General features: G+C 30.7%; 2 protein-coding genes across 4 annotated transcripts; both read right to left on the bottom strand.

Moving 5' to 3' along the window:
* Positions 1-26: 26 nt before the first annotated feature.
* Positions 27-5,823, bottom strand: LOC107626073 (putative disease resistance protein At4g11170). Of its 3 annotated transcripts, XR_015904946.1 has the most exons (8): positions 5,153-5,823; positions 3,888-4,974; positions 3,482-3,787; positions 1,605-3,382; positions 1,256-1,338; positions 859-1,065; positions 618-717; positions 27-488 (listed from the first exon to the last, which is right to left on the bottom strand). XR_015904946.1 is itself a non-coding variant. In XM_021116432.2 (4 exons), the coding sequence occupies exons 1-4, from the start codon at positions 5,650-5,652 to the stop codon at positions 1,736-1,738; spliced, it is 3,540 nt and encodes a 1,179-aa protein (XP_020972091.1). In that variant the 5' UTR covers positions 5,653-5,823; the 3' UTR covers positions 150-1,735. The 3 variants fall into 3 exon arrangements, 1 of the variants encoding a protein (XP_020972091.1); XR_002358059.2 differs by lacking the exons at positions 27-488; positions 618-717 and having other exon boundaries at positions 836-1,065; positions 1,256-1,318; XM_021116432.2 differs by having other exon boundaries at positions 150-3,382.
* A 7,607-nt stretch (positions 5,824-13,430) lies between these two features.
* Positions 13,431-16,155, bottom strand: LOC107626072 (DUF4378 domain protein). The gene is made up of 3 exons (XM_016328852.3): positions 15,193-16,155; positions 14,312-14,417; positions 13,431-14,158 (listed from the first exon to the last, which is right to left on the bottom strand). The coding sequence occupies exons 1-3, from the start codon at positions 15,919-15,921 to the stop codon at positions 13,656-13,658; spliced, it is 1,338 nt and encodes a 445-aa protein (XP_016184338.1). The 5' UTR covers positions 15,922-16,155; the 3' UTR covers positions 13,431-13,655.
* Positions 16,156-20,434: the final 4,279 nt, after the last annotated feature.

Genomic DNA, 20,434 nt, shown 5'->3' with positions numbered 1-20,434 from the left:
AACACATCATATATTCTTTCTTGGTTGGATTAAACAAGTAGTTATATATCAAACACTGTTGTGTACAGCTGAAGATGGGGAAAATATGCAATAGGATAGGAGTCCTTCACGGAGTATTACTTGCTCTTGATGGATCAAGAAAAGTTATAGGCAGCAGAACTATTTAAAGATTCAGAATGGACTTACAAATTTTAGGCAACCTCACCTAGTGCTACAAAACTTAATAAATTGACTATTAAGTATTAACATTACTAGCACCAACTATCCACGGGTTGGTGAACATAGATGCTCTGAGTTCCAACGATTTTCACACCATTTTTCGAAGCATTTCCCTATCCATTAAAGAAGAGGCTACAAGCTAATATCTATCTCAACTGAACAAACTTCTTGTTTTGCAAATAACCAATCATGATGTCACTTCATGGAGGCAAGCTGAATTGTCTCCGGGGAAGCAAACATAAAACCAAATCCAGGAGAACAAGAACTCCCTATAATGAAACTTAATTGGATTAGGTGAATCAACATCTACTTCATGACCGTAGTAAGAAATATCAACTAGATACATGAAAGCCAAGAATGTATACTTACGGACAAGTGTTGGTGGCTTTATCACTTACATTTTCCATAGTGTTACTACTTTCTATGTATCACTTTCAATTTTCACTCTTCAATGGATTAGATGAACAACATGCTGAGAGTCACAGTTCAAAAGGGCATCTGCAGAATAAGAGCTGTCTCTCCATTCAAATATAACACTATCCAACAGTTTACAAATCAGATGTACATCGACTTAAGTAATTAATAAACATCAAAACTAATTGAAAAGACACAATTCTGATGAAAGATTAATAAGATTACCTTAATTTATTAAACAAGTATGAATTAAGTTAAAAGCATAAATCACTTTATTGCCAAAAGCAACAACCATGGGAAGGACTTGCCCCTTAGATACTCCAATATCAAAATCTAAAGCAGCATGAATATTCCAAGCTTTTTATCACAACATGCAATAGAAGAGGACCGAAGTAGTAATCTCTCGACCTTCACCTATCAAGGAAGTGATTTCTGCACCAAGATTAACCTTAACCACATTAGCACATTAGTCAGTATGACATTCTCATATACAAGTTGTTCTGACTGTGATCATTTCTTGGAAGGATGGAAAAATTCATTCATAAATCATAATTACAGACCAATATATATTAAGACATGAATAAGACAACGAAAGAGAATGAGGATGGAAATATGAGATTACCTTGGCAGCATTCCTCACACCAAAAACTAATTAAGCTTCCACTGATCAAAGAAGTAATTTACTCTGTCCAAGTATTGAACTCCCTGTTAGACTTGCTTACATTAAAAATTGCTTCAATTATTTAAGATAAATTTATTTATTTATGGACGAAGTTATGATATACCACCACCTTGGTACATCATACACTAAGGTGATCCAATAGTGCAGTTTGAATCTTGATTAATGTCATTCTTTTATGATCCAAATGTGAACATTGGATCACATTGTTGCATCTTTGACATTTTTCTAATTCTTGGAAACAATTTTTCGGTTTAAGTAAGAAGCAATGAAGCATGGAATACATTCTCACCTTACTATTTTCGGAAATGTTTAGTGTTTATTTGGGTGAACTTCTAAGAAAATATTTTTTTTCGAGTTATTTTTTTTAAAAGATTTTATGAATAAATAAAAGTAATTTTTTTATTGAAAAAAGACATCAACTTAACAGCACCCATACAAGCACTTAAACATCTTTGTTACCAAACGCCAAGGTAATGGAGAACTGTTTCTCTGATCGACTTGGTTTTCTTCTTCATTCAAGCGTTGAGATACTTCTTTTGGTTTTAAGGAAACCATTGACATCCTGGTCCTGTTATTAGAAATTCGACAAATCCTGGAAACCGATGAGAACCTTTTTTGGTCTGCTTCCATCTTGTGAATCATCCTTGTCTTGACTTCCTCGAGAGTGTAAACCGATTGAAGATCAGTCCTCCCAATCCCAGATTTCCGTTCCCAACTGCTTCTATCTTTAAAAAACTGGAACTGAGGATCCACTTTTTGAAAGACATCTAGGATGTCTGAGGCATATATTGGGTAAACCCCACACCCTATGACCTCCCATTCCTCTATGACCCTCCATACATATGGGATACGTTTATTCCATGGCGTATAATCTTCACATCGAGTTTCAACTTTGAATTCAGATAGAGTTTCAGCTTTGAATTTAAATGTGGCATTGTTGCCATGCCATTGACGATTATGAGCAGCATGAAACCATATGCAAACATGATCTGAGTTCCATCGACTCGTTTTAGCAAACTGTTTGCTATACCCAAAACCACTGTATTGACAACGGATTTTGGGAGGCCGTTTTGAATAAAAAGCACGACTAGTGGTGGGAGACTCTATATGGGAAGGAATATGATAAACAACACAACAGAGAATGAAACCAACTAGCTGGTTCAATGGTTGATCTGCAGGAAGGTCAATAGTTACTGAAGCCTCTCTTGTCTGATATATGAACCATGGTGGAACCTTGCTTCCGGGATAAAAAACCTGATTGTTGGATTCAGGGAAGAACGTAGTATCGTCATCATCAGCATGAGGTTCAATTTTGTATTGCAGCATGTCAGCCAATATATCTCTAATTGCTACTCCCATCATTGTAAGATGCACATATTCTAAGAATGAATGCTCATCAAGCCTCTCGCAGTTTTCAAATGAGATGGATTTTAGATTTAAACTGAATAGTGTCTTTATATTGAACAATTTCTCCAGCGATCTGCAGTTTGTGGCAGATAAATGTATAAGAGACGGTGGAAGCTCCGGTAAAGATCCAAGGCTGCAGCAACCTGTTATGTTGAGATCCTGTAACCGCGACAGGGCTTTCATATTGTGAGGGAGTTCAATCAACTGTTTGCATCCTTCAAGATTTAGTTTCTCAAGGGATACTAAGAGACACAGCTCGTTTGGAAGAGTTTCAAGTCTCACATTACTCAGATCACACTCTACAAGTTTGCTGAGACGGCCAACTGATGATTGCAACATTTCAATTATTGTCCCATTGAAATTCAAGCTCATTAATTCCTCTGATGACACTGAAAATTCCTTCATGCTTGAGCAGCAACGAACATCGAGTTTTTTAAGAGATTTTAAATGGATATTGCTTTTAAGACTCTTTAGTGCTTTGCAACCCCAAACACTTAAATTTTCGAGCTTGTGGATGGATAAAATGGATGGATGAAGTTCAAACAACCTTACGCATTCAATGAGGCATATTTCTTCAAGGTTTGATGCACGAGAAAAATCTGGAAGCTCCACTAGCTGCTTGCATCCCCTAAGGTTAATCTTCTTTAAATTTACAAGATCCTATAACAATAAGGGGACCATCATCACATGTTAACATACTTAATTTTCTATTAAGAGAAGAAGGCTAAAAGATGCTCTTATACATGTAGATATGTATACCTGAACTCCATCCCAAAGTTTAGAAACTTGGCTATCTGGCATAGAAAGCTTAACAAGCTTCTCAGCACAAATATTTGGCGGAAGAGACTTCACAGGGCAGCCACTCCACTCCAAGTATCTTAGTTCCTTTGGAAATGAATCAAAAGTTGAAGAAACGTGCACATTTGCTGATTCTTTTTGCCTCCATGAATCATAAAATTTAAGAAACCTTATATTAGGCATCCTTTTAAAAGTGTCGGCATCTAAATGTAGATCTCTTTTAATTTGAGACAAGTCCAACATAATGCCTTCAACTGAGTCTGTTCCCTGCAAACAATCCAATGGCCAAACATGTTATCATGTTAGTCGCATTTCCTGCATTAACACATGCAATCAAGAAAAGTAATTAAATATGTGGTTTTCTTACCTTATTATTGTTCAGTACATTGTAGACATCCTCATGGTTACTTAAGCGGCTACGTCTTCCTGGGTCTTTAATTGATTCTTGACGAACTATTTCTCGACCCATTTGCCCTATCAAATCATGCATTTCTATTGTATTACGATTTGAAATAGTTATGAGAGCTTTACGTGAAAGGTTGCCTATGCCAATAGCAGGAAAAAAACCACAGGATTCTAGAAATGATATGACAACATCCTTATCTTCTCCTTTGAAAAAAAATGCAATGTCAAGGAATATGTCCTTCTCTAAATCATCTAGCCCATCATAACTCAATTTTAAGACATTAAAAATGTCTATATTAGGATAAATCTTGAGTTTTCCCAAAGCACTTTCCCATTCTTCTATGGTTTTAGAGTATAAAAAAGAACCCAAAACTCGTAAAGCCAATGGGACGCCATTTGCATAATTGACTGCTATTTCAGAAAACTCTTCATATCCAGTTTCAGGATAGACTTTGTCAAAAGCATTCAAGCAAAATAGCTTAAGGGAATTTTTAAAGCTCAAGCCCTGGACTTCATATATTCCATGAACTTTTCTAAGGACATGCTTGTCTCTGGTAGTTATAATGATCCTACTACCTGGTCCCAACCATTTTGTAGCAAGATGTTCAAACTGTTCTAATGTATCCATATCATCAAGCACTATGAAAACTTTTTTTCGACTCAACTTTCTCTGGATAAAAGCGGATCTTGCTTTGGATGATCCTTTCAAAACAAGGCTTTCTCCGGCTAATAACTCAGAAATAAGTTTCTCACATAAATAAGGCACACCAAACTTTTGTGATTCTTCTCTTACATTTTTCAACATACAACTGCCTTCATATTGGGAAGAATATTTGTCAAATAAGAATTCAGCAATAGTAGTTTTACCTATTCCTCCCATCCCCCAAATTCCTATGATTCGGACCTTGACGGATTCAATTTCCAATAATGATTCAATACTTGTAAAATTATCATCAATTCCAACAAGACATTTGGATTCTATTGAGAAAATATATGACAATTTCTCTGAAATATCATTCACAATTTCTTCAATGAATTTAGATTCATCCCTGTTGTATAAAAAATATAAGAAAATATTACACATTACAACTATAATTGAAAAGAAGACAAGTATAACTATGACAAAATAAAAAATAAAAAGCTTAGCAGGTATGCATATGCATATGGCAATATAGTTAAGTACTAGAGTAGTGGATTTAGTAATTAGTAGTAAAAGGAAGAACTTACTGATATTTTGATGGATAATGAAATCCAGATAAATTAGAAGCTTCCTTTAAAGCAAATCTCCAACTTTGCACCTTCATCATATTTCCCTTCAATCTGTGTTGGTGTTTATCAAAAGCCTCCTTAAAGGAATTATTCTGATGCCGCACATCAGAGGGAACAACGTTGTAGAAAACAGGTATCACAATCCTTCGATCTTGTTTCATGCATTGAATTACTTTCACAAGTTCATTCAAGCACCAAGTGGAAGAAGCATAGTTTTCCGAAAAGATGACCAAGGAAATACAAGACTCTTCAATGGCTTGAATAAGCGTGGATGAAATATCATCTCCAGGGTGCAGTTTTTCGTCGTCCACGAAGAAATCGATATGGTAACGATGCAACTCTTTTCTCAAATGGCTAAGAAAAGAAGTGCGGATATCTTCTCCTCTGAAGCTGATGAAGACATCATGTTTGATTCTGGGAGCATCCAATAAAAAAGAAGAAGAAGAAGAAGAAGCCATTGAAAATTAGGAAGAGACTGTAGACAGTGGTGAGATCTTAACACAGTGATGTTGTGAGTGACTATGAGTAGAGTGTCAATGTACATACATAGATACATATGAATCTTCCTGGTTGTTTCTTGGCTGGTTCCTCCTCCTTTCTTAATTAGAAGACCCTTTGTGCACTATTCTTTTCTTAAAGCTCTCAATTCTTAGTGTTATATTATATAATAATAAAAGTGGGATTGAAAAACCAAATTGAAAATTTATTTTGTTCACCTTTCATGTTCAGCAAACGCGTCTGGAGCAATGTTATAAGGTCTTTCTTATACTTTTTTTTTCACGAGACATGGAACTTTTTTTGTCTTCGCTTTTGTTTTGTATGTAACCCCACCATGTGACACGCATATAGATATAGACATCTTGCATGGGAATTTGTGAAGTAGGTCTAAAATTCGATGGTTGCATGTATGCATGTTGTTATTAAATGAGTAACATTGTTGAAGTAGGAATTTTTCGTTGAATATACTCCTTTTACGGTCAACATTATTGAATTATATACAGAACTATTAAAATTTAAGAAGACACAGATAACTTTACAACTTTCTAGCATTATGTAGTTGTGCTCATGAAGATTTAATTTGTGGATGTTGAAAACCCATCACCGTCATGACATTCATATATACTTTAATAAATGAGTCCTTCTCTTCACTCATTCAAATCTGAAGAAAAAACACCAATGGCAATGAATATCATACTATCTAAACATAAATGATACAAAGATTTCATTACACTCATATTTGCATGGTTTACACTCATATTCAATACTTGTTGAATTAAACTAATGATATCTGAGACATATATTGATGAAACGCTTCACTCTAGGACTGAGCAAACATCATTTGCATTTCTTTCTTCATAGAAATAGTTTGATCTTGTGTATATTCATATTCAACTGCTGCTTGCAACAAGATGAGATAAGATTGTTCCGTTATATCGCGCTCTGAACGCTCATCCAATCTCATAAAATTTCTAAAGGAGACGTAGATACTGCTTAAACTAAATATTGCATCTAAACTAAATATTGTTTTCAGGTAAAGATTGAAGGCTGCAGCAATCTTTAAGAAACTGAATTGCCCGATCGATGAGTGCAGTATATCAATGAGCCATCATTATTTGCATAATTATTAATCAAAGGAAAATTGCTAAAATTAAATATAATTTCATTTCAGATATGAATAATACTGTTCTGTACAGCTAATGAGCATAGTAGAATGTTAAATTCAATGTTGCTATAATAGCTCTCTCGTCACTCACATCATGTATCCTTTCTTGGGTGGATTAAACAAGTTGTTATATATCAAACACTGCTGTATGCAGCTGAAGATGGGGAAATATGGAATAGGATAGGAGTCCTTAACTGGATATTACTTGCTAAAGTTAAAGGCAGAACCATTTAAAAGATTCAAAATGGGTTTACAAATTTTAGCTAACCTCACCTAGTGTTACAAAACCTAATAAATTGACTATTAACATTACTAGCACCAACTATCCAGTGGTTGATGAACATAGATGCTCCGAATTCCAACGATTTCCACACTATTTATCAAAACATTTCCTTTTCCAGGGAAAAAGAGAGGCTACAACCTAAGACCTATCTCAATTGATCAAACTTTTTGTTTTGCAAATAACCAATCACCATGACATTTCATAGGGGCAAGCTGAATTGTCTCTGGGGAAGCAAACATAAGACCAAGTCCAACTGTCCAAGACAGCAAGAACTCCCTGTAATGAAAACTTTATAAAAAAGTTGGATTAGGTGAATCAACAACTACTTCAAGACCATAATAATAAGAAATATCAAGTAGATGCATAAAAGGCAAGCATGTATAGTTATGGACAAGTGTTAGTGGCTATATGACTTACATTTTCCTCGGTGTGACTACTTTGTGAATATATATCACTTCCAATGTTCACTCTTAAATAGGGTAAGATGAACAGCATGCTGAGAGTCACAGTTCAAAAGGACACCTAACTGCAGAATAAGAGCTGCTCCATTCAAATACATCACCATCCAAAAATTTACAATCAACATAAGTAATTAATAGACATAAAAACTAATTGAAAAGAGACCGTTCTGGTAATAGATTAGCAAGATTATCTTAATTGCTTTAAAGAAAAGTATGAATCAAGTTAAAAAGCATAAATGACTACATCGCCAACAACCTTCGGAAGGACTTGCCCCTTACATCCACCAATAGTAAAATCTGAAGCAACATGAATATTCAAAGTCTTTCCTCACAACATGCAACAGAAGAAGACTGAAGTAGTAATTTCTCAGCCTTCACTGATCAAACAAGTGATTTCTGCACCCCAAAAATTTACCACATTAGCATATTTATCAGTATGGCATTCTATCAGTGTTGCTAGAATAAAGTTTGTTAAAGCTGAGTGGAGGTGCCAAAATTGTGTATTTTATTAACTGATACTAGCATGAAAGGGAATCAAACATTGTATAGAATTTCCTATTAACTTTAGAATGAAATGCGCCTTACACTTGTTTCAATACCTATCTAATTGTATACGTCTTTGGACGATGATTCCTCTTCGACTTCTTCCGACCATGACTCTTCTTTTCTTCTTCTTTCTTCTTCAATCTTACGAATCAGCCGTGTTTTCACTTCGTCGAGAGTGAAAATGAATTTATCAACACGAAGCTGAGATAAGCTGCGTCTATCAAAAAAGAACTGGAACTCCGGATCCACATTTTGAAAAACATCCAGGATGTCTGATTCATATACTGGGCGAACTCCGCATCCTATCACTTCCCATTTATATTGCAACGCCTCATTGACCGTCCATCTTTCGTCATAATAATTATCTGAAGCTACAGCACTGAATTTAAGTGTAACATTCTTGGCGCGCAATCCATGGTGACTACGAACTTTTCCAAACCATATACAAACATGGTTTGAGCTCCATCCCGTCGCCTTAACAAAATGTGTGCTGCTCACTAAATCCGAAAGACATCTGATCACGCGAGGAAACACTCTTTGAGAAGGAATATGAGAAACAACACAGCACAAAATGAAACCCACTATTTGGTGCCAAGGTTCATACGCAGCGTTAATAGTTAACCAACTCTCTCTTGTCTGATATTTGCACCATGAGGGTACCTTGTTTAATATAAGGAATCAATTCTAGATTGGTGTATTACTATTTTCTTAAATGACTTAAATCCGACATATAACTATTTTCTTAATAAATCGAAACTCAAATAATACAGGTTCTCAAATTCAATATTTTTCTTCTAAATAAAATTTCAAATAAATTCTTAAGACTTAAAATGTCATAAAAGAGGACCTTCCTTAGATTAAGGAGGGAGGCAAGAGGAAAGAAAGTGGTTGGTGCTGAGGAAGAAGAGGAATTCTTTGAAACAAACATGGAAGACAACATGGAAAAACTTCACCGGTGCACTTGCCGGTGAAGTTGTGCGAGTTCTAATTTTGCAGATCGAGTTTTTGGCACCGTTGCCGGGGATTGTTCGAGATTGACAAACTACTGGTTGTCTTGCTCCTTATATCAGGTACTTTTTACTGTTTTTCTTTTAAATTGTGTTCTTTATTTTCTTTTTTTCAAAATTTTTCAAAATTCTTTTTCATCTTTAGTCATATTTTTTTTTGTTTGAGTCCTGTGTCAAATCTTAAGTTTGGTGTCCTTTTGATATTTATTGACTTTTCTTTTTTTTTTTTTTTGAGTTTCTTGAAAAAAAAATTGACCTTGGTTTCTTTTCTTTTTGTGTTATTTTCCTTTTTTTTAATTTTTAAAATTTTAATGTCCTTTAGTGTTTCTCTCTCTAATTTTTGAAAATTTTGTTTGATTCTAAAATTTTAATGTTTGGTGTCCCTCTAGTGTTTGTCCTTTCTTTTTAATTATTCAAAAAAAAATTTTTAATTCGAAAATTTTAAAAATCTTTTTCTTATCTTGGTTTTAAATTTTAAGTTTGGTGTATTTTTAGTGTTCTTTTTGTTTCATTTGATTTTCTTTAACCTTATAAATAAGAAAGTGTATTATTTGAGAGTAATACACTTCGAAGCCATATCTTATGATGCTGGTTGCATTTCCTGCATTAACAAATGTAATCAAGGAAAGAAATTAAATATGTTATTTTATTTCTTACCTTATTATTATTCAACACATTGTAGACATCCTCATAGTTACTTAAGCGGCTACGTCTTCCTGGGTCTTTAATTGATTCTTGACGAACTATTTCTCGACCCATTTGTTCTATCAAGTCATGCATTTCTATTATATTATACTTTGAAATAGTTATAAGAGCTTTACGTGAAAGGTTGCCTATGCCAATAGCAGGAAAGAAACCACAGGATTCTAGAAATGGTACAACAACATCCTTATCTTCTCCTTTGAAAAAAAATACAATGTCAAGGAATATGTCCTTCTCTAAATCATCTAGCCCATCATAACTCAATTTTAAGACATTAAAAATGTCTATATTAGGATAAATCTTGAGCTTTCCCAAAGCACTTTTCCATTCTTCTATGGTTTTGGAATATAAAAAAGAACCTAAAACTTTTAAAGCCAATGGAACGCCTTTTGCATAAAAGAAGACAAGTATAACTGACAAAAAAAACATAAAAAGCTTAGCAGGTATGCATATGCATATGGCAATATAGTTAGGGAACTACTCAAATGAAGATGCAAAAAACATCTTTTTATGAAGATGCTTTGTATAAAAGTGTGATTTATTGATTTGGCCACACTTTAAATAAAAACAACATTTTTATAACATATCAAAATCTAACCCTACAATCCATCATCTAAGGGTCAAAAAGAAAAATCATCACATGATGACAATTATAATATCTTCATGGGAGTATCCACCATATAGTTAAGTACTAGAGAAGTGGATTAAATAGTAAAAAGAAGAACTAACTGATATTTCGATGGATAATGAAATCCAGATAAACTAGAAGCTTCCATTAAAGCAAATCTCCAACTTTGCACCTTCCTCATGTTTCCCTTCAATCTGTGTCGGTGTTTATCAAAAGCCTCCTTAAAGGAATTATTTTGATGGCGCACATCAGAGGGAACAACGTTGTAGAAAACAGGTATCACAATCCTTTGATCTTGTTTCATGCATTGAATTACTTTCACGAGTTCATTCAAGCACCAAGTTGAAGAAGCATAGTTTTCCGAAAAGATCACCAAGGAAATAGAAGACTCTTCAATGGCTTGAATAAGTGTGGATGAAATGTCATCTCCAGGGTGCAGTTTCTCGTCGTCTACGAAGAAATCGATATGGTTATGATGCAACTCTTTTCGCAAATGGCTAAGAAAAGAAGTGCGGATGTCTTCTCCTCTGAAGCTGATGAAGACATCATGTTTGATTCTGGGAGCATCCAACAAAGAAGAAGAAGAAGAAGCCATTGAAAATAAGGAAGAGGCTCTCTAGCCAGTGGTGGGATCTTCAACACAGTGATGTTGTGAGTGCAGTGTCAACGTACATACATAGATTAATCTTCTTGGTTGTTTCTTGGCTGGTTCCTCCTCCATTCTTAATTAGAAGAACCTTTGTGCACTATTCTTTTGTTAAAGCTCTCAATTCTTAGTGTTATATTATATAATAATAAAAGTGGGATTGAAAAACCAAATTGAAAATGCATTTTGTTCACCTTTCATGTTCAGCAAACGCGTCTGGGGCAATCTTATAAGGTCTTTTTTATACTTTTTTTTCTACGTTTTTGTTTTGTATGTAACCCCACCATGTGACACGCAAATAGATATAGACATCTTGCATGGGAATTTGTGAAGTTGGTCTAAAATTCGATGGTTGCATGTATATGTATGTTGTTATTAAATGAGTAACATTTTTCATTATAGTCTTTTGCAATATAATACGCCAAGCAATTAAGCTTCCTACCATTGGCAAAGAAGTAACATTATTGAATCATATACAGAACTATTAAAATGATATTCAATTCATCATTACCCTCATTTGTATGGTTTAATTATGACCAATCTCCATCTCCAACTCTGCTTGTTGAATGAAGTTCATGATATCCGAGACATATATTGGAGGAAATACCACACTCTAGGACTGAGCAAACAGCATTGCCTTTCTTTTTTCATAGAAATAGTTTGATCCAACCATGAATTGAAATAAAATCTTGTGTATATTAGTAGTATCTGTCTAAATTCATATCCAACTGTTCCTTGTAACATGATGATATGGGATTGTTCCATTATATAGCGCGCCGAATCATCCAATCTCATACAATTTCTAAAGGAGATGCAGATACTGCTTAAACCAAATATGGCATGTGAAGTTCAATGAGTTTCTCAACACAAAAATTGATGGCAGAGACTTCAAGGGGAATCTTTCCCACTCAAAGTATCTTAGCTCACAAGAAAATAACTCAAGATTTGAAGGAACACACACATTTGATGATGTCTGAAGGTATTAGCTAGCATTCAAGTGTAAATCTCTTATTTGAGACAAGTCTGACATAATGCCTTCAACTATTTCTCTACCCTGGAAATTAAAGTAGTGGTAAGAAATTCTGTCATACTAGCTACATTTGCTGCATTAACATAAGCAATAACAAAATAAGTACACCATTTTCTTACCTTGTTTTTCTGAAATATCTTTCACAATTTCTTCAATAAATTTAGATTCATATCATGTTGAATAAAAAATATAAGAGAATATTACACATTACAGTTTATAATTAAGTAGAAAACAAGTATAACAATGGGCATGAAAATGAGAATTAAGAATATGATTGTCTAACCTGCTAATGTTATTTTTCAAGACATTTCAATTTCTTGGAAAATCATAATCAAATATTTTTTTATGGTGTCAAAAGCTGAAGTTGAGATGAGTAGCAGTCCAAAACTTCCTCAAAGAAAGAAACAACACAAATACAAACAGAAAAAAACAATATTATAAAAAAAATAAAAATCATAGAGTAGCAGTCCAAAACTTCGCCGCAGTTTTATTTTTCATTTTTGTTGAAAGTGCTAAAAATTTAATCCCCAATTGTTTAAAAAAAAATTACATATGTCGATTATATTCTTACATTAATAGTACGAGTTCATTTCATAGTGCTTAAATCATAGAGTAAGAGTATGTGATTGAAAAAAAATTATCATTTTTTTCTAACACTTGATCAACAAAAATATTATACTATATATTAACTTTTTGAACCATAAACTTTAAATCATAAATTCTAATAATATAAAAATAAAGTGTTATCTCAAAGTGTTTGTTAATATTAATAAAAAGTGTTAGACTCCTTAAAAGAAAAATAGGAAAAAAAAAAACTCATCACCATTAGAAGAATAAGAAAAATACAGGTATGAGAGGAAAAGAAGAACATTGATTTTTTATAGATGTATTTTATCTTTTTTTAATTCTTTTGAAATATTTGGTTAAGAAATTTGTTTGCCAATAACTTGTTCATTTAATATTATTATTTTTATATTAAATATATAATTATTTATATATTTTGTCTAAACATTTATTAGATTTTTAATATAGATATTTTTTGAAATAGTATCAAAATTTTTATGGAGAAAAGAATTAAAAAAAAAATTCAATCCTTATTGTTTTAGAATCTGTATCTCTACCTTTTATTGTCATCTTAAATTATTAATACGTCTAATGGATTGACATTTACAACAAATTACTGTGAAAAAATTTTATAAATATTCTTAAAATTTTTGTTAGTAAAAATCTAATAACGATAATAATACCTTTCAAGTTTCAACTATAATAATGGGCAAAATAATACTGATAATTTACTAAATTCTCGGTAGATACACGAAACAATTACATACTTATAATATCCTTAAAAAAAAAAAGGCATGAGTTATGCCTAAGTAAAAAACTAAACTAACCCCAAAAAGAAGGGTCATTAGCTAATTAAATTTTGGCACATTTACATGGATTAAAGAACTACTTGTCTACTTGGACCTAGCTTTGAAAAAATAATCTCCATTATTTAATCATGTAAGTCCAAAAGTTCAGCAACCAAACTATGCAATATCTCCTTTTCAATCTCCAAAACCATTTCTTCTTTCTCTTTCTCAAACTTGCTCCATTCACCTCTTTTATCCATGTCTTTGATACAAACATAATTATTCACATGACCTATGTCATAACCAAATGACCCTTTTACCCATTCCTTAGCTATTCTCAACATCTCTGACTCACTTTCACACTCCTCATCATCAATATTCTTACTTAATTCCTCCTTGAAAAAATCTAACAATAGAGTATCAAAATCATAGCTTTGGAATGAACATGTTGCCTTGACACAATTTAGTAGCTTCATTGCCCTTTGCTCAACATAATCTTGTTCTTCAACTTCACAATCATAATTATCACAATCTTCATTATAACTAAAGTTCTCATCCAATATGATATATTGGTCTAAGTTTGGTAGGTCAAATTTTGCAAGGCTCTCAATTATTTGAAAGGTGTCCATGACCTTTTGTTTTCTTCCTGTTTAAAAAAAATAACATAAAAATTGTTAGCATCATTATATTATATTCTCATATATAATTAAGCATAATTGATGAATATAAATATTGTTATTTAATTTAATTTGAGTAATGAAGAAAATGTTATATTAATGATGGAAAAGGAGGAACTTACTTTCAATATCGGCAAGGCTTTGATTATAGTGTGGGAATTCATCTTTTCCAATTTGAAGAACTGAAATTGGACTATGTTGTTCATCTTCTTGGAAACTTGAAATTTCCTACACAAGATTACAAATTGTTTTAGTCATCGGTAAAATACTCCATAATATTAACAATTTCTATCAAATTAGCATTAAATTAAAGTAAACTAATTATAATCTACAAGAGCAACTAATCCCGAGTAACATGGATAAACTTGCTTGTTCTTTAATTTTCGTTTTTTTCTTTCTTTTTGAATAAGGAATAATTTAAGAAAATAAATTTGCAAAACATTTGTTGAGAATTTAGTTAACAATAATTAGTCCCTACCAAAAATTAATTAATAATTATTTAGTATTTATATTTTTTTTAAATAGGCATGTTTTAGAATAGAGCATGTCAAAATTCAAAAGCAAGATCACGAATATATTATCTTATTAAATATATATTATCATGTAAATGAAAAAAAAAGCTGGAAAACATTATCTTAATAACTACTATAACTATGAATAATTATCAGAATCCAAATAAAAAACAATAGTAATATTGCAAACTGTCCCACCGACAGAATAAAATAATGATAGAAGGGAAAGGGAAAAGAAGCAGCCTAATCAACATGAAATTAATTGAAAGTCAAAACGAAACAAAACAAAATAATATTTTAACAAACAAATATACATATTAACCCTCAGCTGCAGACAAAATAATATTTCCTGAAAGATGCCAAGTTATAAAAAAAAATTTCCTTGTCACGTTTCATATTTAATTAAAATCACCGTTAAATGTATTTTTGGGTTTCTTTGGGTGAAATACTGAAAACTTTTGTTTAAATAAATTAAATAAATCATTGCTCACCTTGGGCCCCGCCATATTTGTTTTTTGTTGCACCAAATCCTTGCCGACAACAACATCAAGGGGTGAAAGTGGAAATTTCTCACTTATCAAAACGTCGTCGTTTTGTGGTTCCCATGAAGACGAGTACCCTGAGGCTATTGAGGTAAAATCACTCTCATTCCAGCTAGACCCATTGCTGCTACTACACGTGGTAGTGGTTGTCGTAGTTGTTGTAGTAGTGGACCCCATCATCATGCAACGGTGAAAATCCAACGGTTGAGATTGTGACAGTGGATATTTGTTATTGTGCTCCTCCTCCACAGTAACATCCTTGAAAGATCTCCACCGTATGATGTCCTTGATCTTGACGGTGCTGATTTCAACTTCATCAGTGCTTCCTTTGCAAAATGTTTGGTTCCTTAATCTGCTTGACCTTCTTGATGACGAAAGCTTGCGTGAGATGCTACGTGGCAAGATCATAGAGGGTGATTTCTTCACTAAGATGGTCTTGAATGTGTTTATTAGGGTTTGAAAGGTTGAGGGATTCTTCATTTGGGTTTGCATGCTACTTTTATTTGTTTGATTAATCCTTCTTGGTAGTGATTTGAATCCACTTGAAGAACATGATGATGATGAGTTTGAACAATAATAATAACTATTATTATTATTCTCACTCAAGAGGTCCCTTAGGGTTCTAAGAGGCCTTCTCTCCATTGTGTTGAACCTCTTTAGTTGCATTTCCCCACTCATCTTCTAACTATATAAATAAATAATAGCAACAATATTTTTCCTTTCAATAAATATGGAGATAATGGAAGAGAGGTTGTGGAGGAAATGTGATGTGATGTGAAAGTGAGGAATTGGAGTGAATGAATATAAATAGAAGGGTGAGACGTGAGAGGGATATAAGAAGATGAATAAGAAAGAGGGTGGTAGCTTCTAGGGGGGAATCTCAATAATCCCTAAAGATATGGTGAAATGTATGGTGAATATAATGTGGTAAGGGAAGTACTAACTAGTACAATAGTAGTGGTGGTTGTGTAAATTATTATTAAATCTAAAAGATTAGAGTAATGGGGCAATGTTGTGTTGTAGGGGGAAAGGGACAAAAATGTGTAGAAGCGTGGATGGTTCTCATGGTTTATTTTAATGAGTGATGAGTAGTGAAGAAGGAAGAGTGAGAAATAGTAGCTAGTGACAGTGAGGTTCAAGTTGGAGGTGATAGAAGCATGTCCTTTTGTAGACATATTTAGTTGACTCAAATCAACTTGCTCTTATAAAACCATGCATGTTATGATATTTTAATTAGTGTAGACTTGGTTTATGTTTTTATTTTTTATTTTTTATTTTTTATTTTATCTTTAATATTTTTATTTTTAGAATTTTATAAAAAATAAAATAGTTATAATAATCATAAAAGTTTATTTTTTGTTTTTTGTTTTCCTTCATAAAACTTTAAAAATACAAAATATTGAAAATTAAAAAATAAAAATGTAAATCAAATATAGTCTTAAGATTCCTCAAGAATTTGATATTTAAAAGTTATTTTCCTATTATAACATTTTGGAAGATTTATATTAAAAGGATATATTCCATTTCTTTTTACTAAAGTTAATCTTAATCATTTAAAAATAGGAAAATTAAAAATTAAAAACTAACTTGACAGTTTTAGTTTTTTTTTTTTTAATAATTCTTTTATCCAACACACAAGAATTGTTTAAAGACCATTATTTTAATTAAGAGTTTACACATGTTTTTTATTTGAATGTAGTTAACAGATTAAAAACCCTTTATTATATAAATGGTGTCGTTTCATCACACATGCATGTATCTTGGGACATATACCAGCCTATGGATACTATTGCTACGTATATAGACACTAATAATTTTGCACTTTTTGTCCACTTATAGGAATTATATTCATATGTAAGAGGACCATGCATCTTACTATAAAATATACATATATAAAGGTACCAATTTTCACAAACCAAAATGATGATGAATATATTTTATAAATTAGAGTGTTGAATTGTTGTTGTGTTAACCGTAAACCCAAAGAGGATGAGTTCTTAAAATATAAGAGGAAAAAGACAATTATAAAAAATGAGAATCAAGTTTAATATCAACAATGTTCCCTAGCTACCAATAAAGTGAAAACAGCTAGAGTCCTCGCGTCTTGGCAAGAGTGCACCTAACTTTGGCTATATGCATGCTCTGCTGATTTATTTTACCTGTTAATTTTTTTTTTATCCATTTTTGATGAATTTATTTTAAATATTTTTTTTTATAATTTTTTTTGTTATCAAAATTTTACCATTTATCTTTTCTGAGATTATAATTTATTGCATTTGCTTCAGAAAATAGGACGACTAGCTAGACGCACTTTATAATTTTTTAAAAACAATTCATTATTTCGTTCAGCAACAAGAAAATAAAAAATTAGTTTAAAATATTTTTTAAATTCTTTTTTTCGATACTGCTATTGTAGTAGCACATTCAAGCTAAGACATGAAAAATCGAAAAAGTTTTTTCTGATACGTCATAATCCGTTATCTTTTTTCCACATAATTTTATTCGTGAGGTAATTTAGAATATTGCTGAGTTGTATTCATTTATGGATTTAAAATTCTGTAAACGCAAGTGTATCTACTCATATTGAGCTTGAGGAAGTATTACTATATTTTGATGATTATATCTTTCTTCAAGGTTCTTCCACATATCTTCAAAATCTTTTAGTGTGAGATATATATTTATTTTTCAATCCTTTGTCAAGATGACGATGAAAATCATGAACGAAAATCATGGCTTTAGCTTTATTCTTCTGGGATGTCTTATTTTCACCTTTAATGGTATCTCCAAGATCCAATAAATCAAGATAAATTTTGACAACTAATATCTATGATAAGTAATTATTTTCAGATATATCAAGAGTACTAAATTTAAGACGAGAGAACTTTGACATAATAAAAATTTATTATATGTATCTTCTTAAATTTTGATCAAAGCGTCGTGCTGATAACGTATTGTGAAATAAATAAAAAATAAAAAAATATAAAATAAAAAAATATAAATAAAAAACTCTAATATTAATATTTACTAATATTGTTATTTCAATATAAATGAGATGATATATATATATATATATATATATATAAACTTTCATATTGAATCATACAGATAGAAGTGTTTATATTATTATTGTGTGTCTATTGTTTGATACTTAGTCCTTTATTTGTTAGGTAGACAAAAAAAAAGGTAGTACTTGTCTTATTTAGCATTAATTAATTGTCGCAACAATTAATAAATGTTAAATAAGGTAAGTTATGGCTGTTTTTGACTTATTTTCTTTGGTTACCAAACATTTTCGTTATATTATATACGTATCCAATTTTTTATGGGTAATGCTAGGTAGACAAAAAAACAGGCAGAACTTGTCTTATTTAGTATTCATTAATTATCGCAACAATTAATAATGCTAAATAAGGCAAGTTATAGCTGTTTTTGGCTAATTTTCTTTGGTTACCAAACATTTCTGTTTTTTATTTTCAAACTCTATTAATGTAATCTATTTTGAGAATTTAAACTCTTTTTTTTACTGAGAAATTGAGCCGTCCAAATTATTAAAAGATAGACATCTATTTTTATCACAACATAAATATCCATAAAAATATATTTCGGTGCAAATTTTTACTATTTGCAAATAATAATAAAACTCGTTCCATATAAAATAAAATAGGGTAGATTTAGGATAGGATCGGATAATACAAAAATTTGCCTTAGTTTGTAAAAAATGACAAATGTAGGTTGTGTTTTAGTTTGTAGAAAAAAAAAGTTGAAAAATGATTGAACTTTATAGAAATATTAAAAAAATAATAAACTAAAGCCATCTTGTTTAACTTAATATTTATAATTATATATTTATTATATATAAAATTATTTATTTATTTCAACAATTATTAAAAAATACAAAATACAAAATACAAATATTTTTAAATTATTTTACAAGGTCTCTCAAGGATTTTTAAAACTTTATCACTATAATTAACAACCAACTTAAATGGAATTAATTTAAGTCTTGTAGACTCTAGATATTAAGGTTATATTTAAAAAAGAGACTAAAAATAAGAGATAAAAATAAAAAAATTAATATTAAATTAAATTTTTGTATTATATTTAGTATAAAATATATATAAATGAGTTATATTTTAATATTTTCTTTGATTTAAGATAAATATAAAAATAAATAAAAATATTTATTAAAATATTTTTAATTTTTTTAAAAATATTATTAAAATTTTAATTTCTATTTACAAAAATTTTAACTTTTTGTGTTTCACTTTTTAAAAATATTGAAGATCAAAATTGTGTTCCAGTAATAAAATTTTAATCTTAATTTCTAACCATTAAACACAAGACAATCTGAGTCTCCTAATTTTAATTTCAATTTCCAAAACCAAATACTATCTAATAGTTTATACCAAAAATCATAAAGCAAGGCATTAAGTTATTACTATAAAGAGAGTATATTCTGATTTTATGAATAAAATTGAATGTGAAAATCTTCATGGAAAATATTCTAATTTTTTTTCGTATGCGGTGATTAATATCTTGTTGACTTTTATATAATACCCAAAAAAGACAATGCTAAACTAATATTTGATTGGTTTAACGGCTCATTTGATAAGCATCAATAATAATTTATATAATTTTTTATATGTCATGTCTTAAATAAAAGTCTTTTGAATATTTTATTTTGTAATGAATATAATTTCGTTTATGAACAAATTTATTAATAATGTAATTTGTATTAATTATTTTATAATTAATATTAAAAATTAAAGAGTTAAATGCCCCTTACATATTATTCATTATTTAACTTACTCTTCAAATTATATTAGTTTGTGTACCTTTTAACAAATACAATAGTTACAATATAATTTATTTATTATATATTATTAATTTTACAACTAAAATATGTTAAATGACACTTTTTTATTATAATTTAATTATTTTTTTTCAAAATTTAGAAGGCCTCTCCTTTTTTCTCTTCTCTTTTTTATTTTTATTTTTCACTTACTCAATCTCTCTTATACATCACTACTAATTAGTAATTATTAATTTGACAATCAAAATATATCATATGATATTTTTTATTATAATTAAAATTAAAATTTATTAAATATTATTAATTTAACAATCAAAATATATTACATAACACTCTACATTATTACAATTAAATTTTTTTTTCTAAAATTAAAGAATT

The sequence above is a fragment of the Arachis ipaensis genome, chromosome B2 (assembly GCF_059453495.1).
Source record: "Arachis ipaensis isolate K30076 ecotype BB chromosome B2, ASM5945349v1, whole genome shotgun sequence".
NCBI classification, from domain to species: domain Eukaryota; kingdom Viridiplantae; phylum Streptophyta; class Magnoliopsida; order Fabales; family Fabaceae; genus Arachis; species Arachis ipaensis.
This window is presented reverse-complemented; position numbering and strand designations above follow the sequence as displayed.